Genomic DNA, 23,736 nt, shown 5'->3' on the forward strand with positions numbered 1-23,736 from the left:
ACAGAAAGTCGGCACTCATGATTTACTTTCCCGGGCTACACAAAATGATGCGGCGGGCCAGATTTGGCCCCCGGGCCGCCACTTTGACACGTGTTCTCAGGGATTGCTGGGTCACTTTTTTTTCATTGGTCAGTTCTTGTTGATTTTCAGCTAATTCCACGTCACTTCAATTTCGTTTTGGGGACTTATAAGTCATTTTGGACCATTCCACGGTCATTTCCTGCGCATTTAGTGTGACTCCCTCTTTCTATTGTTGGCAATTCACAGTTATTATCTTGTTGTCCAAAATACTGATCACCAATGTAAGGAACCCTGAACAAGTTCTTTTTTTTTCATTTAAAAATCTGCTTTTTATGTTTAGTCAAAATGGCAACGGGTAATTCTTTTGATTTTTTTCAATTTTGAGTTGATCATACAGTCATACCTTGACATACGAGTTCCCCGACATATGAGCAATTTGAGATACGAGTAAAATTTCGGGCAAATATTTATCTTGAAATACGAGACACATTTTGATATAGCATACAATAATAATACAACGGACGCGAGAGGCTGCTCATAAGAACATCATGGGGACTGTCTTTCTGGTCGCAACTCCCTCGTGTAATGTCTCTACGAGCACTGGGCGGAGTGTTGCATTTTTTCAGTGTTTTTTTTCCCGTTAGTCAGTGCGAATGGCGGAGCTTGTTCACTAATACGAGAGGGGTACTACTTCCCGGGCGAGTTGGCAAGTGGTCGTGCGTTATCCTATTGTGAGGACATTTGTGTGCATCCTTTTCGGAATATTTTGAAGGGAAGACAAAAGCATTAAACTCATATCTGAGGTATTAGTGTGTATTAGTATCGTAACAACAGTCCTAATATAACCCTTTCGATTGGAGGCGTTGCTATAATGTAGCACGAAGAAGCTGCCAGAAAAGATACCACCCCTGCATCGCAGGGAATCAGGGCTGAGTCGAAGTTGCTGTATATATGCAAAAGAAGCTGAGGAAAAATTCTCTGGGGCACCCGGTGAGAAAGACGCGGGAGTCGTCCATTCATCCGAGAGCGCAGATGTATACGAGAAGACGTCGACACGGATGCCACGCAGGCGAGGAGGCTCATAAATATTGAGTAGGTACCGAGGGAAGAGTGATTTAGGGGTCCTCAATTATGGATTTGGTCAGTCGCTGGGTTTTCCTCACACCTCATTTCACACACATATGCAAGACTTAAGTGCCACACACAAAACCATTATTTGGATTGTCTAATAACCATTCATTACTTTCGCCATCAGATGACTCATTGGCTCAAGTAAAAATCATGTTATCTATTGTTTAACTACTATACTTTTAACCAATACATAAAAATAATATTCATTTGCTTTTATCAAGGATCAGAGAAAGCAGAGAATATTTATCATTTTTATCATCATATTTTTGTTTTGCATAAAAAAATGACATTTATCAAATTTAAATCTTTTAAAATAATTTAAAAAGAAATAAAGAAGCAAACTTTTTTTTTTATTTCCATGCTTTCATTCAAGAGTAAAAAAATCGAAATTAATAGATATTGCAATGTAAAAAAATAATTATCATCAACGGCAACGCACTCGTAACCGAACAAACAAATTTAAATTAACTTGGATTAATATATACAGACACACTCAAACATACGTTTTAATGTACTTTTACACAAAACTGAATTCTAATTTTGTTTTAATCTTTTTTACCTTCGTTCTGCGGGTTAGCTGTTTGCCACGCCTCCACCCTCACGTTCGCTATCGATGGGCTGTTTGCTGTTGTATTCCCTTCAGAATATTCAGAAAATGATAAACAAATGTCCTCACAATAGGATAACGCACAACCACTTGCCAACGAGAAGTAGTCTTGACTGAGCGATTGCGGGAGCTAACAGGGCCAAGGAAGGAATAACAGGAAATGCAACAGCTGAGCTTACCCACGTATTGATTGAGGGTAATGAAGTTTTATTCTGAGAAAGGGTGCCATTGGCTATCGGTGTTGTGTGCACGAGTATACTTCATTACCCAGAAAGCCCTCTTTTTGCCCACGCATGCGCGTTGTGCGTTTTCTGGTTCATGTGTAGCAGAAACTCGTCTGAATAAATCGTTCAGTGCTCGTAGATATCTGTTATACACAAAAGAGATGCGGCAAAAAAGTGTGCTACAATGATAAACAGCCTCTCATGTCATGGCCACCTGGCTTTCTCGCATTTCGAAATGTTTGTCGTATCTAGGGCGAATTATTTGATCGAAATTTTCATCGTATCTCGAGCATCTCGTAGGTAGAGCTGCTCGTAGGTCGAGGTACTACTGTATTTAAATTTGTAATACAATTAAGATGTAAAAATAAGAAAATAGAATGAAAGAATAAACAAGACTACTGTACTATTGTCAGTCAGCTACAAAAGCCCAGCAGAAGTGCCAACAGGTCACCCGATTAAGTTGTCATCTTTCCCCTTCAGTTTTTTCTCACGTTCCTTGTGAATTGACTTTTCATCCCTGGCTCATGACTTTTCTTTTCTGCCCCCAGGACCTGACCTGCACGCCCCTTGTTGGATACATCCACTTTCCCGGTGACACCGTCAACCCGGCAATAAGCAGCCACCCACGTTGGTCTCCATTGTGCTTACCGCAACCACTTCACCTCCCACCCAGACTCCGTGTTTCAATAAACTTGACATTTCCCACTCACTGCTTCCCCATTCTCTCCTTTGTGATCCCCCACCCCGTTTCGTGGGTCTGGATGAGTTAAGAGATACAAAAAAGAGGTTTGGACAGGTCTGGGTTTCACAACCGCTTAATTGATATATCAATTTGTCAAGCATAATTGAAGAAAAATGGTTCAAAATAACATCATCTTTTAGATATGCCGTTATATTCAAAATGATTTTTCTCTCAAATATCTAAAAAAAAAAAAAAAACAGCAACGAAATGGTCCAAAAATACAAATTGTTTGCAAATATTTCATATGATTAGTTGATCAAAATAGATTAATGAGTTAAAAATCTGCCTATTTTCTCCAAGGACCAGTGTTGTTCAAGTTACTTTTGAAAAGTGGAGTTATATTTAATACTCTGAATAAGTAACATTACTTTACTAGTTGTTCAATTATGAATGCAACTACGCAACTAGTTTAAAAAAATGAATTATGATTTTAAAAAGCATTTTTGTTGTTTTGTCGCACAGGAAGATATAAGAAAACTTCCAACTAACATGAAATGTGTTGGCACAATATAACTTTCAGAAATTTGGACTAGGAAACATGCTTTCAAAACAAAAGTTGCTGGGCAATATCAAATACATAAAATAATAAGCAGGCTTCAGCATCCCCTGTGACCCAAATGAGGGTAAAGCGGTCCAGAAAATGAGATGAGAAATGAGATATAAAAAAATAAGCACAATATGAATCAACTAAACCTATGTAAAAGTACCTCTCTATTTAAGAGGTATTTTAAAAAGAAAAAGGAAATAGCTTAAGCCTTGTGCAATACTCCAAATGCCAAATTCCTGTACTTGTGATGGTATAATGTTCACCCTCCCTCTCAGGTTTGTGTCTGTGTTTAGTAGGCCATACTAGTAAAACCCACCCTATTCTGTAAAACTGTTTCCCTTATTGGGTTCAGCTGACTGTTTACCCTATATTAGCCAATCAATCCCTTCTTCCGGGACGTGCTCTATCCGAGAGGAGCCACATGGAGTCCGAGATTTGTTCAAGAACGCAAAGATGACAAAAAAAGGAACACCAGAGTTACAGAAAGCAACGGAGATGCCGGTAAAATGAGTGGAGTCCTTGAACATTACATTCAGACTGAGGGATTGGGACCAGTGAGGTTTGGGGATGATTTGCTGTGTGATGTGAGCGCGGCGCTGAGGTTCAGTTGAGTATACGTCAATCATGTTTGCTCACTGTGTGCCTGACATGCACACATAAGTACAGAAAATGAACACGGTAGGGAAACTTCACTTGGATCACATAACAAAAGTAACGTGGGAAACACTCACCATTTCTATATTGCCTTTATAGATTAAGAAAATGTAAGGGGGTGCGTTAGAAGTTAAAGTAGAAAAACTAGTTTCGGTTTGTGCCGTAACGAATCTAACGGCGTTATTTCCGACACTGCAGGACCCGTTAAATCATCAATTTTTAAAAATGTTTTATGCAGTGGTCTGTTGGGGATGCGGGAGCACGGAGAGGGACAGGAACAGGCTGAATAAGCTGGTCATGAGGGCCACCTCTGTTCTGCGCTGTCCTTTGGACTCTGTGGAGGAAGTGGGAAAGCGGAGGATGCTGACCAAGATGATGTCCATCATGGACAGCACCTCCCACCCCCTGCATGAGTCTGTGGAGTCCCTCCAAAGCTCGTTCAGCAATAGACTGCTGCACCCTCATTGCAGGAAGAAGCGCTTCCGCAGATCCTTCCTCCCATCAGCTGTCAGGCTCTTTAACAAAACAAATGGCTGAGTGTTAAGACCTACCGTATGCATGCATGTACATCTGTGTAAGTATGTATATATGTGCTTATATATATGTATGTGTACATATGTGTATGTACACGTATGTGTATATGTGTATATATATATATATATATATATATATATATATATATATATATATGTATTTCAGCAACACGCTTATTTATTTATAAATTTATTCATGTATTTATTAATTAACTTACTTATTACCTATCTATTTATGTCTAAAATGCCTTTCCTATTTCTGCATCCTCACCCTCTTGCTGCTGTGACTACGAAATTTCCCGAATACGGGATGAATAAAGTTATCCAATCCAATCCAAAAATGTGTTAATATAAAAAAGGAGCAATAAAGTCTGTGGAGTTGTGACTTTTTCCAAGCATTTTCACTATTCGAACTTGATTTATCAGAAGGGGCTATATTCTGCCAAAGAAAGCGAACTTTTGGCCCTAAAGATCAGCTCTTTTAAAAGTTATGGCACAACAAACTAAGTTATAATGTGTCCTTTGGAGTGCCTGTGGGAAACATTTGCACTAACAAAGACAGAATATGGTGATCGATAAGTCTTTCACGGGGGGCCCCTGAAATGTAGTTCCGTGAGCGAACCCAAGCGTCCCTCAGTGCGACATATCGATCGGCGTACACAAACAGAAATGAGCACGCGCGTTCGTTGCCAGACGGCGCTGGTATCTGCGAGGTGACCTTAACCGCCGCCGCGCTGGAGAAAACGGCGAGTGGCCCTTCAGGAGTTATTTGGAAATGGCCTCATCATCCTGAAACCTCATTTACTTTTTCCCGGCGGGTGCTTTAGTTTTGGTTTAACCTGAAAAGGCAGGGGATGAGTTCAAGGTCCTCCTCTATCTGCCAACCCACTATTTAATCTGTGACAATGATCATACTGTAAATTGTCGAGAGGAAATTGATCAGTGACAGTGACAAAGAAATCTTTGTGTACTTTGCGCCACAAATAAAATGAACATTATGTATGACTGGTGGATAAAATTGGGACAAAAATGGTACAAATTGATCAAAATACTGAAGTGCACAGTCTCCCTTCTACTTTGGGTTTTCAGATAAAATCAATCTGCAGTTTCATACCGATATTGCATTTCAATAAGGAAAAACCAAAGCTCACAAATTACACATGAACGTTAGTAATGATCAGCAACACACTTATTTATTTATTCATTTATTTATTACCTATTAATTTACGTCTAAAAAGGAATTATATTATTATTATTGTTATTGTTATCATTATTGTTATCATTATTGTTATCATTATTGTTATCATTATTGTTATCATTATTGTTATCATTATTGTTATCATTATTGTTATCATTATTGTTATCATTATTGTTATCATTATTGTTATCATTATTGTTATCATTATTGTTATCATTATTGTTATCATTATTGTTATCATTATTGTTATCATTATTGTTATCATTATTGTTATCGTTATTGTTATCATTATTATTATCGTTATTGTTATCGTTATTATTATCATTATTATTATCATTATTATTACCATCATTATCATTATCATTACCATTATCATTACCATTATTATTATTATTTTCCTGTGTCTGTATTCTCACCCTCTTGCTACTGTGACAATGAAATTTCCCGAATAAAGTTATCTAATCTAATCTGAACATACAGCATGTGCAGCCTGCAACCTATGTATATTATCTACCAAAATATAAATGTGTAAATGACGCTTAAATCTTCAAATGCAGGGGTTTGAAATAGCAAGATAGTTAAATAGGTGCACAAATAATAATAATTTTTAGGGAGGTAGAGTAACACAAAAGACAATCATAGCACAAGCTTGTCAACTTTGTTCATATTCAAAATGGAAGTTTGTCATATTGACATAAAGATACAGTACAAAGAGCTGAGTTAGGAGCACCACGTTTGTGTTTCTGTCACCATGACGGCAGGTGGAACTACAGTACATTAAAGTAATTTATGTTGCCTACAAAGTGCAGCAGCCTAGAAGAAGACAGAGAACTGATCTTGTTATTCACTGATCAGATCAAATCAGAAATCTTTTAAAATCCAGCATTTGGCTGGCCACCAATCCCTGCCTTGTGCCCAAAGTCAGCTGGGACCCCTTGTGAGGATAAGCGGTTCACAAAATGAATGAATGGGAAAATTTTGCCTCACCCATTGAGAACTGTCTTATAAGTATTTCCACTAAACATGTTTCTTTAATGGCTATAAAAAGTTAGGGCAATTTAATGAATAATTGAAGAGCAAATACTACATAAGGCTCCTTCAGGAAAAAAAATAATATAAAAAGTGCTGTTCAGGCATTCATTTACATTTTGCTCGACTGCTGGCTGTCAGATCTAAGTCTTGAATGGATGCCATGTTTCATCAACAAATAAATCAACAAGAATTTAGATTGATTAATCGTTGAGGACATTGTTAAACTAAAAATGGACAAATTTCTCTCTTTATGAGCCTCGTAAGTTATTGTGTGCCCGTAATAACAACAGAATTCCAATTCATTTAAATTGGGAGGACAAGCTATGAATGCTTATGTTTCAGAAGATATTGCCACCAGGAAAGTCCAAAGTTTGCTTTCAGACCAGAAAACAATGTATCTTTTGCAGTTTGGTGTGGTTCCTTTTCACTTAGCAAATTTCCCCAAGAGTTGCAGGATTTGACAACAAACCCACACGTGCAAACTTCGTTCAATCTTTGGACAGAACGGTCCTGGCGCGGTAAAATACAGACTCATGGAACTTCAGTGTTTTGCTCATAAGCCTTTCCCCTTCATCCAAGTGCTAAACGTGTATTTTTCAACATACTTTCTATGTTGCCGTCTGCTCAAATATCAAGTAGACCTTCTATCTCCTCATTGCTCCACATTGAACCACAACACATTGCGGACTGCGAAGCACAACATGCTGCTAACCACAACATACTGCTAACCACAACATACTGCTAACCACAGACTATGTTGCTAAGTCTGTTAGGAGCAATAAGGTGTGTTATTTCAGAACTGGTTTGAAGCAGGGTGCAGTCACTTTCCAACATACATTAGTGAACCACACCACAGTTCGCTTGGAAGCGAACTGAAACCACCTCTCCAGCGAGGTCTCGTTTGCTCCACACCAGAGTTTGCTGGTTTTTAGTAACACTAACCCAAAAAGCGTGCACTACAATTTTTGGGGGGATTAGTCAAAATCAAACAGAGCAGGTGTGAATACACTCACACTATATTGTAAGCACAAGACGTCTAACACATTTTGACTGAGCAAACATTCATTTGCCACCTTTCAGTAAAAATGGATTGGATGCAATGTTCCCTCTAAATTATCATATGTCTGGGCATCAGTGTTCCCTCTAAGTTGCGCGCGTGCGCAATTGCGCACTACTCTCGTCCTCGCTGCGCAGCAGCAATCATATGGCGCGCAGTAAAAAAAAAAAAAAAAAAAAAAAAAAATCGGATTTTTTTTTTTATTTTTTTATTTTTTTTTTACCCCTTTCCCCATGATGGCGCCGTTTAAGCGGCAGCAAGTGGCAGTAGCTCTGTCCACTTATGTTTTTCGTGTTTTACAGCATGTTTTACATGAAAAATGGACAGGTCGCCGAATGGACGTTCCGCCGAACGTTCATTCGGCGACCTGCCCGTCTGTCAAACGTCCGTCGGCGAAACGTCTTTAGGCGAATCATCCGAGTACCGATGATGTCGCTCACACTGGTATTCAGTGCGCTCAGGGAGGTTGACTTTCTGCTCAGACCAACGAAAAATTAGAGGGAACATTGCTGGGCATACAGACAACTTCCCTGAGAACACTGAGGACCACTGTGAGAAACACCAGACGTTCCCACTATGGCAAAACACTAGTATCACACCTGGCATCAGTAGGTACAGTTTTACCACGCATAAATGATCATTAAAAAAATGTAATGTTTAATATCAATACATAAAACATCTTAATAAATGACACGAGAATATGCATAAATCTGACTTAAATGTCACATTATTTTTCCACTTCTTTCCATCTCACTTCTCACACTTTATCAAAGGACTTATCTGCTGAATGTGTCGCTTGAGGTACTCTAGCATCCAATTAGTCCATATCTTTCCATTGCAAAACTCGATTACAACTTTCACATCGCTGCATGTTTTGCAGAGTAGATCATTCTCACTTGAAAAGGAAAAGACGTCATCCAGTATCACCACTCGTTCTGCTATTTGTACATACTCTGACAGCCATTGCAAATTAAAAGAAGCACAGTTCTTTTTACTTTGGTTTGGGGAGTCAACGTATCACATCCATTTAGTAGTGTTAGCATTAGCATCACTGAACTCCGCCGCACTGTACATGCGCAAGCATACTGTTTATATATATATATGTATGTATATATACATGTATATATATGTGTATATATATATATATATATATATATATATATATATATATATATATATATATATATATATTAACAGTATGCTTGCGCATGTACAGTGCGGCGGAGTTCAGTGATGCTAATGCAAATTTTGATATACGAGCAGACAGCGGACGCAAGATGCTACTCATAAGAACATCATAGACACTGTCTCTCTCCCCGCAACTCCCTCTTTGTAATGTCTCTGCGAGCACTGGGCGGAGCATTGCATTTTTTCTGTTTTTTTTCCCGTTAGTGTGAATGGCGTATATACTACTTCTCGTATGCAAGTGGTTGTGCGTTATCCTATTGTGAGGACATTTGTTTGCATCATTTTGGGAATATTTTGAAGGGAATACAAACTCAAACAACCCTCGATGTTGACTGAAAGTCAGTGTGGAGGCGGGGCAAATAGAGCCAACCCGGGAGAAGAAAGGTATCAAAATGTCAAACAAAATAAGAATTAAGTGTTGGGTTCGATTAAACTTATTTTTGAGTGTCTGCATCGTAATCCAAGTTCATTAAAAAAAAAAATGTTTTGTTAGGAGTGCATTGCCGTGCAAAAAGATTATGAATTATGTATTGTGCTATTGCGCGCCACTGAGCCAAATTGGGCCGGTGTGAATCTGTGCGGCCATTTGTTGTTTGACTTTAGCCACTAATTGGAAGTGAGAGTACGTGCGCGTGGGGCACACGGGTCCAGTGCAGTTGACGTGGACAGTTTAATGCCTCCACTGAGAAAGGCACAAGTTCAAGGAGAAAAAGACGCTCTTTATCACACTTTGCCGCTTTCGCACAAACGTCGGGGACTGGCTTCCCATCTTCTTGCCTTCTTTGCACTTTGTTCTTTCTTCCTGTGGGATCTTTAGCCCTCCGTCCGCCCAGCTCCATTAGGAGACTCCACCCTGTTGTGCGCGCAAAATGCCCACGTCTGCTCCAATTAGTTGCAAAAGCATGGAGCAAGAGCAATTAGAGAAAGCGGATCTCTTCTCCGTTCTCAAGCGATGGAAGTAAGAGTTTGGTCGTCTAATCGAAAATGTATTGATTGGCAAATGGACAAACAACTAGTTGGACAGCTGATGAATCAATTCGAGATATTGTTGAATAAAATAAAAACGACCAACAAGAAAAAAACACCCCCATAATGATAAAATATCAAATAAATATTTTAAATGTATATAAATTTTACAGATTAAATGACATAAAAAAATTAATTATGTATAATAAACTAGTAAATTAAATGTATATACATTTTACAGATTAAATGACATGAAAATTTAAATTATGTATAATAAATAAACTAATAAATTGAATGTATATACATTTTACAGATTAAATATCAAAGATTTAAATTATGTATAATAAATAAACTAGTAAATTAAATGTATATAAATTTTACACATTAAATAATATAATTTAAATTATGTATGATAAATAAACTAGTAAACAATAGAATCAAAATAAATACAATTTACAAAAATAGAACATATTCAGGCGGCCCTGTGACTGAGTGATTAGCGCCTTGGCCTCACACTTCTGGGGTCGAAGGTTTGATCCCAGGTAGATCTTCACTGTGTGGAGGTTTTTCTCAGGATTGCATGGGTTTTCTCCGGGTAATCCGGTTGCATCCCAAACACATGCAGGGTCTAAATTACCCTTAAATATGCGTGTGAGTGTGAATGGTTGTCTATCAACTTGCGCCATGCGATTGATTGGCTGGTCACTGATTAGGGGGGTTCCCCGTCTAGTGCTTTAGTTAACTGGGATAGGCTCCAGCACCCCCACCGATAAGCGGTTCGGAAAATAAATGAAATGTATTAAAATTGTATTTAAAATATTTTAAATGAAAGTTAAGCGCATTTCCTGCTAAAATGTAATGACCATGAGCGATTTAAGTAATTGCTAAGCAGTTGCCTATCAAAATAATGGTTTCATAGGGAGAAGTCACACAGATGATGAATGAATGAATATCTTTTACCTGGTTGGACGACGCTGATTCCCAACAGGTTGGAGGTGCGATTGGCCACTCGGCTCCAGCTGTTGTCATAGTTTTTCCTCCACAGGACGGCGGTGCACTGATACTTGCCGGCCTCCCGCCGACCCACCCGGGTCACCGACAGCCGGAAGTTGGTATTGGAGTGCGAGCGATCCACAGTGGTGCGGGTGCCCAGGCCCAGCAGCTGCTCCCCCCACTGCAGCGTGCCCTCCCGGGTGAAAGTCACCAGTTCCTTGAAGTCTCCCTCGCCCTCCTCAGCACCGGCTGGCATGAAGCGCCACGTGACCGATGTGGGCACGCGGGGGTTGTGGCGGGGCTTCACCAGGCAGAGGAGGTCAAAAGAGTCTCCGTAAGTCACGGATGGCGTCCGTGATGAGGCAGAAACCATGAAGGAGGACTCTGATGGGGAGACAACATAGGTAGGACAATGATTAGATATGCAACATTAACATACAGTTCATTGAACGTGCAAGACAAACCAGAATTGTCTTAAAAGCCAACACTGACCACAGAGTAACTTTGGTAAATTACCACTTACAACATTCACACGAAGGAAAACACCATTAACATTCCAATAGTTCTAACAGCTTCAATGTTTAACATGTTGTTTTGCTAAATTAAAAAAAATAAACATTTTTTTTCTTTATAAAAATAACGCAATATGGCGTTTGGATTCAAAGTAATACGACACCCTTTGTCAATTTTTGTACAGGTCCTGGTACAATAGATGTTTCATTTAAGTTTATTTTCCTAAAAAAAAAAAAAATCGGGTCCCAACACATTCATTACCAATACACAACTGCAACATTAAATACATATTACAAGGAAAATAACACATACTGAGAACTGTCTGCAAGCTTTATCCTAATATACGATGAAACAGTTTGAGTTATTATTTATTTTCCCTCTTCTACCCTGTAGTTTTCTCATTTTTTTCATCTAGGGAATCAATATTCACCAAATCCATTCTTTCCTAGCACCATCAATGGAACCCAATAAGTTAAATAGAGTAATCGACAGTTAATCATAAATCACCTGAAAAAAGTTATTTTGAGAATCAAAAAAAATGTGGAGATTATTGATGCAAGTGTTCTTTTTAAATATTAAATAAAATTAAGTGTATAAAGATTTTTTATAAAGTTCTTACATTTTCTATTTTTTTTCAACTTCAAGTAAATATTGTCTCATTCAATCATTCATTTATTTCATTTTAATTTACCTTTAATAAACCAGAAAGGGTTTAAAAAAACAGTAAAGGTTCTCAGATTTAGTCTGATGAAATCAGATGCTTATTTTTGTAATTAACTAATTGGCTGCCCTTGACAATGCTGAATAAAACAGAGTTTCTTTAAAAATGAGTTGTTTTACACATAAAAGACTAACTGTCAAAATTTTCAACAACAACATTGACTAGGCGTCAATTGCAGGTGATGAGTTAAGGAAAATGAACACACACGAAACAATGAAATCACAATCTACTAAGACAAACGCAGTTGCACCTAACTTTTTTTCCCCAAAATCGTGGCATACCAAGATTTTTTTTTCTATATCGCCCAGCACTAGCAAAAAGTACTGTTGCTTCCACGTTAATTTTATTAAACTTTATTTTTTGCCAGACTTATTGTTGCAAAAAGGAAAATCTAATTGGGTCATACAATGACCTGCCCTCTCAATCGACTGACAGCATAATGCTCCAGGTATTATATACAGTCACAGTAACCTAATTGAATTCATAGGCTCCTAATGGACTCCTGCTGCCTGCTAACAAAACCCTGGAGGGTATGCGAGAGAGTGAGATGTCCTGTAGCAAAGGGATTGTGTTGGTGTGTTTGCCACAGTCAGCGACTGCATGGCATGCCAGCTTTCTCTTCACATGAGTGGTTTCAAAAACAACATTATTTTTTAAGAATAAATGACCGACTTGGGTTACGTATGTAATTGAATTTTGACCCGGAATTCTAAATGGGGAATACATACTCTAATCACTGTATCCATAGATATCAATTGTATACAGAACTTGATGCTAAAAGGCATCGGGACGGCCCGTTTTATTTGTCAGCTATTTTGTACTGGAGCTTGAGAGATCCATTTTGACCGGAAGGATTGGCAGCGATCTTTCCTTTTATATTCAAGATAGATATTTTCCACTTTCTTTATTGTTGAGTTGCTGAAAAATTAAGATTTGGACAGTTTTTATGTCAACAATAGCCCTATTTTTTTGTTAAATTACTGGGTTTAAAAAAAAATTAAATATAAAAAGAATAAGGAATAAAAAGATAATAAATGTAATAATGTTTTCCCCTTATTTGGAATGTACCGTATTTTCACGACTATAAGGCGCACCGCATTATAAGGCGCACCCTCAATGAATGACACATTTTATTTATTTTTCCTTATATAAAGCACACTGGATTATAAGGCGCCCTGTCTATTTTGGAGAAAATTTAAGACTTTTAAGTGCGCCTTATAGTCGAGAAAATACGGTATATAAAATAATTTAAAAAATATAAATATTATAAAATAAGATTTGAACAATTTTTAAGTCAATGTTTCTAAAAAAGTTTCAAAGTTTTTTTCCATACAAGAGTTGTTAAATTCCTAACAAAATGAGGTATTAACATTCATTCATTCATTTTCTGAACTGCTTTATCCTCACTAGGGTCGCAGGGGATGCTGGAGCCTATCCCAGGGGACCCAGAGGCGGGGCACACCCTGAATCGGTGGACAGCCAATCGCAGGGCACAAGGAGACAAACAACCATTCACACTCACACTCATACCTAGTGGAAATTTAGACTGTCTAATAAGCCTATCATGCATGTATTTGGAATGTGGGGGGAAACCGGAGTACCCGGAGAAAACCCACACAGGCCAGAGTAGAACATGCAAACTCCACACAGGTGGACCGACCTGGATTTGAACCCAGAGCTATGAGGCCGAAGTGCTAACCACTCAATCCGCCGAGCTGCCTCAAAGGATTAACAAATAAATTAAGAGATAATTGTTTTTCCCTTTTGTTTGTAATGAACATAGCAATAATCATTTCAAAAGAAATTAATTAAATATTATTGTTGAGTGTCAATGTGTCTTAACGTCTTGTCGACTATCCAGATAGTGGTTGCTCCATTTGATAATGGATTAGTTCTAATTTAGTGGATTAATCGAGGCAATGGTAGCATTGAATGCTAATGTTTCCCAAGGAAAAAAGATAATGTACCTAGACTAGCTAATTTTTGCACGGTGAAATGTATCCTTTCAGTGATAATACCAGCCCAGGTTTTATGTCAGTGAGAAAATAAAGCCCCCCCATCTTCCACCCAAAATAAAATGTGCCACCGTGTTTAAGTGGACCGCACTGAGAAAAGCCATTGATTACGCCCCCTAAAGGATAAATGGCTGGCGGAGAAGGAGGGATGAAGTAAAAATAAGACCTGTAAGAAAAAAATTCAAATGTTGCTCTCATTTTGCCGGCTTTGTTTTTTTCTTTGTCATTTCCCAAACATGACGGCAGCTCATTTTGGGTTGTGTATCACACGCCTCCCGAGTGTATTTTGACCATAATGTATGGTGATGATAGATCCGTTTTGAGCCTAACGACGGATAGTTTCCTCTTGGCAGCGAGATGGCCGGCAATACAACACCAGTGCTTTAAAAAAATCTCTCCCTTGTGTTTCGCTTTTCATCACTACTAATTTTCAGAAAGAAAACCAAGTGTGCACAGATGCTGACACGAGTGTGGAAATGTGCAGTAAATGCTCTTCCCACACTGCTCCATAAAAATGGTCCCAGTAAACAAAATAGCCCTTCTGTACGAATCTTGTTAACTCGTTGAGGAACAACAAGTTTCCGAAAAATGAGCTGTTTTTACATTGACCATTACCAAACAGAAGCCTCAAACTAAGAGAACATATCACCAGCCATCCTATTGATCTAACTAACCACTTTAAACATTTATAGGGCAATATAATAACAGTGAAAATAAAATACAAATTAGGTTAATATTATATTATTAACTATGAGTGCATTTGCGTATCAGGTTTTCTTTAATAGATAACAGATGCCAGTGTGGGTGAAAGCATGACAGGTACATTCAAGGAAATAAAATTGCCGGTGCCCAGATTAACGATCAAATAGCAAAAAGTAGGATATCGATTTCCAAATTGTGTTAAGATCTTTAGCCCGAGCCCGAACCCAACCCGTCTCGGGTCAGGCCTAAAATGTCAATCATTACTTCGGGTTCGGGTCGTGCAGGGCTTCTCTCGCTGAAAAAAATGTATACTAAAACGATGTGTAGTCTGTCTCGCAGACTTTAAAAAAACATCTCATCTCATTTTCAGGACTGCTTTATCCTCATTAGGGTCGTGGTGGGTTCTGGAGCCAAACCCAGCTGGGCCAGAGGCAGGGGACACTCTGAATCGGTGGCCAACCGATCGTAGGGCACACGGAGACGGAAAACCATGCACACTCACACCCATACCTAGGGGCAATTTAGAGTGTCTAATCAGCCTACCATGCATGTTTTTGGAATGTGGGAGGAAACCGGAATACCCGGAAGAAACCCACACAGGCCCGGGGAGAACATGTAAACTCCACACAGATGGACATGACCTGGATTTGAACCCAGGACCCCAGAGCTGTGAGGCTGACGTGCTAACCACTCGCTCTACCGAGCCGTAGAGCCAGAGCATGCTCTGCGCACGTCACGTGAACGCTGCAAGAAGTTAAGGATAACCTAAACACGCAGCGGTACCGATAAGAGTGAATTTTGGAAAAGCTTCAAATTGATCGTTGAATATGCTAGAGAAACTTGCATTGGCTTAGCTGAATGTAGTCAATGTGGCGCTTTGCTTTTATACGCGAACAAAAAGACTGGAACCTCGACGCTGAGCAGGCATGTAAACAGTTGAAATCATCAAACATCTATGTTATTATCTAAAATATGTAAATATTTATAGAGTCTTGTTTAACTTAGATTTCGTTACAAAAGACAGGCTTTAATCTGTTTTCATAAATCACCCCTCACTCCTGAGTCATCACAAATAAAATATTAAATTTAGGTAATACTCACATGTGACCTATCCTAATACTGAGTTTCCCACCTCACATTACTGGTATTGCTTGCAGACTCACTTTGTCCTATCACGCACCTATCTAACCTATCTTTCTACCTCTTATTCTTTGTGTGCTAGCCCTTCACTCCTCCGCTTCCAGGGTGTCCACTGGTAAATACAGTTAGATCGAGTTTGCACCGCTACGTCCAGTAGACCGCCTGCCTATTTAAAGATGCATTTTCTCTATGTTTATTTGTTCTTCAATTCTTATGTTTGTTCTCAACCCTTTTCTCTGCTGCTTTCTACACAACGGGAGTACACTAAACATTACACGACTATAAGGCGCACTGCATTATAAGGCGCACCCTCAATGAATGACACATTTGAATTTTTTTCCATATATAAAGCACACTGGATTATAGGGCGCCCTGTCTATTTTGGAGAAAATTTAAGACTTAAGTGCGCCTTATAGTCGTGAAAATACCATAATTAATATACACACTCAAATTGTTCAGCCTAAGTTCAAGTAGTTTTACACAAGCGCATGATAATTCCTCAACGAATCATATAGCACATTTTGGGGGGTGCTGTAGAAAAAACAAATAGAAGATGATGTAGCTAAAAACACAATGTCCGCCACACAACAGCACACCACTTTGATCTACTGATGCGGAGAAGGACCTCCGGACTTGTTTGTTTCCATCTACATAACATGTGTCTTGTCCCTGCCCAAAGCTAACAAATAGCCACTTAAAAACAGACTTTTCTTCTTTGTAGCCACTTAATCCCTACGTGTGTGCATTGAGCCCGTGCTCTTGACCTGGCAGCTCCTTGCTAATACGCTCCATTGCTTTTTTTCCCTAAGGTGCTATGAAATGGTGAGCATGGCAAAAATTGACCATACCAATGTAACTTTACAAGGAGAAAATTATTTGGCAATCAAATCTGGAAGTTCTTTTACCATTCATTCATTCATTTTCCAAACCGCTTATCCTCACACGGGAAACAGGGGGTGCTGGAGCCTATCCCAGCTAACTACGGGTACCATGCAACAACTGAGAAGGCGGGTTACACCCTGAATTGGTTGCCAGCCAATCGCAGGGCACAAGGAGACGGACAACAATTCATGGGTACACTCATACCTTGGGGAATTTAGTGTGTCCAACCAGCCTACTGTGCATGTTTTTGCAATGTTTAACCTAAGTAAAGAATAATGAGTTGGAGTTTTATTGTTGTGGCTTGCCAACCCGGAAAAAAAGCAAACAGTTATTGAATAGTTTATTCCATGCGAAAGAGTTTAGCTGAGTTCCAACTCCCCGGAGGTACCCTGCCAAGTGAACTGCGCGGGTTATACGGCCTCCTTAACGGAAGTTACAAAACGCAAGAAACAGTTCAAAGGGAAAAACTGTATTTCCCGCTAATGCGATGCCGTGCCAGTGCACCGCGAGGACGATGACAAAAGCACACATTGCTAATGTTCACATCATTAACAAGAATATTTAGATAATCTTATGCTTATAGGTTGTGATGGGAGAATAAGCACATTAGAATGAAAGAAGGTCATGTGTAGTCTGTGAATGCAATTTATTTTGTAAAGCAACAATGTTTTCTATTGGTGAAGACTAGTGAGGAACACCCTGAAATTATGAATTTGATACAACTAAGATAGACGTTTGACTATTTTTGTTTAAGATTTTTAAACCTTACATAGGGTTAATTTGTTATTGAAAAAAACTGTCCTTAATTGAAACGTCACATTTAATCAGATTTATTTTGTTGTTTTCTATTAATATTGATAGACATCTAAGCTAATTTTATTGAGAAGGGGAAATGAACGAATGTCTGCCAGCCTCTCCCAGTCAAAATGGATTCCATCAATGGCAGCCAACACATTTAATGAGTGAGTGAGTGGGTTAAATTTTAGTTCTCAGCTATTTTAACATTTAACTATGAACTGACTCAAGGCAGACCCACACACTGTGAAAAACACTGGTCCTAAATTTCCATTTTTTTCCATTCTAATAATTCCAAATCATCCGTGTGCATAATGATTGTCAGTGCAAAAGGCTTGACATGTGCAGGCAGGTGGTGTGTGAAAGTGTCCTAATAGTTCTCCAGCCCCAGGCAGTACATGAATAAACCATGGAGGATTCTTCGACTGGATGTGGACAGAAGTAATGGGACACACTGACCGTAAATGCAGTGGCAAAAACTTGCAACCCACAAAGCCTGGAAACATAAACCACAGGTGTCAAACTCAAGGCCTGGGGACAGAGCCGGTACGCAACAATTGTTTTTTTGCTTACAAAAGCAAATCATGTGTAACCACTTCATGTTTTTTAGCTAAAATACCTCAAGTTTAGCTCACCATCACTTTAAAAAACAAATCAAAGAATATTTTTCCGCTACCAGCTTCCTCTTTCAGATGAATTGGATGTCTAGCAGAGACACATTTATTGAATAGCCGTCTATCATAAAAAGGAACAAAATAAATGACCTTAAGAATGCTTCACAAATAACTAAACCATTTACAACAGTAAACAAAGGATTTTTTTAAATCCCTTTTCTTCCAGTTATTCATGTAATTCTCTTGTTTATAACCTTATAGTCATTTGCATGTAAATGTTTGTTGTTATGACATTTGAGATTTTGGTGTGATCGGGCCTGCATACAAAAGAGAGTCGTGTCGCAAGAATGGCTACTGCGATGTAAAGGCTTAACTAAAAACAACAAGCACAATGACTTTGAAACCTGTCTGTCTGAATACTACATATTGTCCTTGTGTGTCTATATATTTTCTGTTCACTCTTTAGCTGTCATTAAGGACAATAGATGGCCAATCATTTGTCCCAGACATGCCAATTTGAATGGATTTGATGTCTATCACTGTCAATAGCGTGACCGGACGTTTCGTCGAAAGACGTTTGGTCCCCGGACATTTGGTCGACCAGACGTTTGGTCGACCGGACGTTTGGTCGACCGGACGTTGGGTCGACCGGACGTTTGGTCGACCGGACGTTTGGTAGAACAGACATTTGATAGAACGGACATTTGATAGAACTGACGTTTGGTCGCCGGGGGGGCTCGCTGTCAAATTATGACAGAGAGTTTACTGTTGATATTTTGATATTAGATATTTAGATATTAAACTCACTCTCTCTCATTATTATAATTTTGAGATCTGGTTTCAACACTAACAACCCAGCGACCAAACGTCCAGTCGACCAAACGTGCGGTCGACCAAACGTCCGGGGACCAAATGTCAGTGCCGTCAATAGAAGCAATAATCACCATAAAGTGGGATTCAACTAGTCATCTATACTTTCTAAAGTTTGTTTAATCAGAACTAGACAAATTGCAGACTGAATAACCGAAAAAGTTTTTCCTAGTCCTCTCTTATTTTTTCAGTGTGACTGGTGCAACAACTCACCGACAGTCTTGACGGTGACCGTCTTCATGTCTGCCTTCTCTCCAATCTTCTCCCACCTGAGTTCCGCTTCAGTGCCGTTTTGAAACCACTCACTGACGGTGCAGCTGTACTGCCCTTCATCCTCGGGCAAGACGTTGTAGATGGAGAGTAAGAAGGTGTCGGCTCGTTGTCTCTCAACGCGGATTTCACCATAGCCGGAGCGCTCCCCGTAAGCGTTGCCGTAAAGCACGGTGCCGTCCCGGTCCAGGGAGGCCAGGTCACGTGGGGATTGGTCGCCCTGCTTGTCCGTTCTCCGCCAGAACGCAGACAGCGGCCCTGCGGTGGACTGCACCGAGCAAGTCAGCTGCATCACGTTGCCCTCCATAACTTCGGGAGAGTTGCTAGACAACAAGACGGTCATGTTGCTTTCTGCAAACAGAAAAAGAAAAGATTTGTGAATTTCTCATACAGATTTCAAAAGAAAAGATGAATCACACGGCTGGTGTTAAAACAGCCACAGGAACACGAGCCCAGGGGCAATGAAAGCAATCGCGGGGACGGTTCCCTAGAGTAGAAGACTAACCTGTGAGACTGTGTAAGAGGTTGATATTGCGATTTAGTTTCTGGCCCCAGGCTTGACATTGTGACGGCTGCCCCAGTGATGTTATTCTTTCAGAACCAGAGGTTGTTGATTTGCCAAGGTAAGACCGATTGGCTCGCTCATCTCATTGACTGAATCTGAATAAACTAACGTGCATTCGCTTCTAAGCTCCACAGTTGTGGCAGTGAAACCTGATTATAACAATCCAAGTTTAAATTAATTGTTGTGACTATTTTCATCCTTCAAAGATATTTTTTTTACTGGTAAACGCGCAATCCATTTGAACTGAGACGGCTGTCAGCGAATGAACATTCACATCTATCACCATCAAAGGCATGGAATGACTTAAGGTCTTTTATCAGGCAAGACAAAAACCTCCACCGGCTTGCGTCAATTGTGATTCATTCTGCAGGAGGCGCTTATGAGATCAGGTGAGGCTAGCTAGTGTTAACCGCTACTTTGTGCTACATCCAAATGACAAGTCTTTGCTGGTTTCCTTTTTTCCTTTTGTCATTTCATTTCATGCCAGTTAGTTCAACCTCTAAGTCAAGACTCTGAAGCTCTCCATTATCTTGCTCACCCTCTTTACGGGAAGGACCATCATTCTACATTACAATTCCTGACTCAAAGGGAAAATACATTAGGAATAAGACGAGCATTATCTGATCTGTACTTACTCATAGCTAACAATAGTGGCTATCTGTTATGGCGCAAGGAGAAAGGTGGGGACATTGAATAGCAGCAAAATTGCTCCTATGAATAGGTCATCATTCTTAACGTAATTGACAAGTAAGGACAGGACAAGTAAGCCGGTGGCCTCGCTGGCGGATTATTACTCACTGAGCGGCTGCACCGTGATCTGAACGTTGCGCGAGCGTTTGCTGCGGTCGATAAAGTCTCCCGTGGGCGTCTTTTCCCGCTCGGTCACGCGGCAAATGTATTTGCCGGCATCGTCGGGGCGCAGGCGCTGCAGCTTGAGCAGGTGCACGTTGGGGCTCTCCTTGCGCACAGTCATGAGACCGGCCGCCTCGCGGGCCACGTAGTCGGAGCCCAGGACGGGCACGGCGCCAGGGCCCACCACGGCCACCGGTGAGCTGCTGAAGACCCACGACACCGAGAAGAATCGCTCCGGGACGTTCTGTGCCTCGATGGTGCAGCGGAGCTCCAGCGGCTCACCGGCCGTGAAGGACCGGCGCTCCGTGCTCACCTGGATGCTGAAGTCGCGATCTGAAACAAAGACAAAAGCAGATGTCGGAATTAATTCGTTGCCTGTCACGGACGACGGTAGATATCTAGTCTGGGAGGGGCAAATTACATCTTTTGATATACTCATTAAATCTGGGTGGACTGACTTCGAAAGCTCAGCTTCAATGCCAAAGAACATTGGCAATAAGTGAAGTGAGTGCTCTATAAAGGGTGAATTATATTAAACCATTTTGGTTGGTGTTCGCTTCAGTTCACTTGCGTTTTTTTTCGGTTTTGTTTCACACATTTTTTTCTGCTTAAAATTGATTGTTAGAGAAAGCAAAGCACTGTGGGCGGAACCAAAGTCCTGAGGGAGCTTCTGCATAGATGTGTGTCGGACCCAGGCTGCGACCAGCATGATGAAAATATAACAAATGATGACAAACACTTTTTTGAATTTTTTTATTTTTTATTTTAAAAATACTACTTAAAATAATAGCACGCAGTACGGTGTATGAGTGGTTAGCACACCCACCTCTGTTATGAAATTAAGGGTTCTCTCCCCGGTGGGTTCGAGCCTTCCTTTGGGGAGTTTGAATGTTCTACTTCTGCCTGTTTGGCTTTTCTCAGGGTACTCCAGTTTCCTCCCATATCCCCAAAAGTATGCATGATAAACTGGTTGAACACTCTAAATTACGTGTCACAGTGGCGGCCCAGGGGCCAAATCTGGCCCGCCACATCATTTTGTGTGGCCCGGGAAAGTAAATCATGAGTGCCGACTTTCTGCTTCAGGATCAAATTAAAATGATGAGTATAGATGTATATTAATGTTCCTGATTTTCCCCCTTTTAAATAAATAATTGTAATTTTTTTAATCATTTTTTTCTGTGTTTTTAGTTCAAAAATAATTTTGTAAAATCTAAAAATATATTTAAAAAAAGCTAAAATAAACATTATTTTAGATCTATACAAAACTGAATATTCAGGGCTTTTAATCCAGTTCTATTAATCCATTTATATATAAAAAAAAATCTAAATATTATAGACATTAAAGCTGCCCGCGAATCAACCCGAGTCTGACACCCTTGCTCTAAATTGACCCAAGAGTATGAGTGTTCACCCTGCAATTGGCTGGCAACCCATTTAGGGTGTAACCCGCCTACTCCCCGTTGTTGCCTGGTATAAATAAGGTCCGGCACCCCGGCATACGTTGCGAGGATAACCATCTTAGAAAATGAAAGAATGAGTGAATGAATTAAAAGCTATTAATAATAATAATAAAGCAGAGAATATTTAGTAGTAACTCATTGGATGCCATTTGAACTGTGAAAAATTAGTTTAAATACTTTTTTAAGGAAGTCTTTCAGTGCTCTTGATGATGATGGGCTCCAATCACGAGGCTCTTTTCATGCCTGTCCTGTGAATTTTGTTCATTCACTGCAGCCTTCTCAGTTCAAACGGAATATACGTCTAACTCTAGGCCGTCAAAGGCAACCAATGATTCGTGCTCTACTCCTCCGAAGAGGCCGCCAAACACTTCCACCTCCAATGTTTGTGAGGAAGCATGTTAGTGGTTGTAATTATCGCTCCAGGCTAGCACCGACAGCGAGGCAAAGCAGGCTGTTTCTGACACCAAGCCTAGCGCACTCATCATCTCTAAATTAATACAGCAAACAAACCTGACACACATACACGTACGCACCGAGTAAGCGTCGTTTGGAAAAACGGAAGCCGAGCGAGCGGCAACTTTACTTTGCGTGTGAGTGGGAAGTAGGCAGTGCTTGACTTCCCTGTCACATTGCGAGCGAGAATTCTAATTAGGTGTATTTTTTATTGCCGGGTTAAAGCCGAGGCGAGAATAGGGCGAACCCGGCGCTCTGAAAAATCAGCATTTTTCTCCACCGTGACCTCAACCTTTTCTTTTTTTTTTATTCTCTCGCCATTTTCTGTGTTCTCTCAACTGACACAATTTTAGTGTCAACTTGTGCCCTCAGAAGCCCTGTAATATTCTATGTGCTTCTTTTTAGTATTCAGGCTTAGCTCTCAAGCTGTGGTGACAGTTTTACAGTATATTTTGTCACCATGTGAGAGGTTTTCTAACAGTTGTTTGGAATAGGGATAAAGTGATCATGGGTGGACAGATATTTTTGGATTCATGTGCACCCTTTTTTGTCATTTGACAATGCTTTCTTGATTCAGCACAATGGCAAAAAGGAACAATGCCTTGATTGAACATGTGCCCTTGGTACTCCATGGCTCTGATACAGTAATCTGATCCAACCCTTGTGAGGAACAGTGGCTTGGATCATTAATGAATTTATTACCTTTACCGATCCAATACGAGCAGCTGCAGATGCCTATTTTTTAGCACTAAAATGCCATAAATAATGTAATCAGTAAATGAATAATTCGTATCGTATTTTTGTTTTAAACCAATAACTGCTGGTACCCCTCACCAAATGCTTTGTTTACAAAGATAAAACAATTGTCTGATACTATTATTAGGTTCTAAAGAGCCTACTGCTCTTTAGTCTCTCACTCAGCGGACACATTTCCCAAGTGAGGTGATTTACAGCAGCCGAAAAACACAATGGTACTGAAAACTAAAAACGA

General features: G+C 39.9%; 1 protein-coding gene across 2 annotated transcripts in view; it reads right to left on the bottom strand.

The window, feature by feature from the left end:
• igsf3 (immunoglobulin superfamily, member 3) overlaps positions 1–23,736 on the bottom strand; it is a 115,571-nt gene that overhangs the window by 24,668 nt on the left and 67,167 nt on the right. For both annotated transcript variants that reach the window (XM_077616835.1, XM_077616834.1), the window contains 3 exons: positions 20,779–21,165; positions 19,359–19,766; positions 10,861–11,277 (listed from right to left, as the gene is read on the bottom strand). In XM_077616835.1, coding sequence (XP_077472961.1) covers positions 10,861–11,277; positions 19,359–19,766; positions 20,779–21,165 — 1,212 coding nt within the window. The remainder of the gene's footprint in view (positions 1–10,860; positions 11,278–19,358; positions 19,767–20,778; positions 21,166–23,736) is intronic.

This window comes from Stigmatopora argus, chromosome 13 (assembly GCF_051989625.1).
Source record: "Stigmatopora argus isolate UIUO_Sarg chromosome 13, RoL_Sarg_1.0, whole genome shotgun sequence".
Classification (NCBI taxonomy): domain Eukaryota; kingdom Metazoa; phylum Chordata; class Actinopteri; order Syngnathiformes; family Syngnathidae; genus Stigmatopora; species Stigmatopora argus.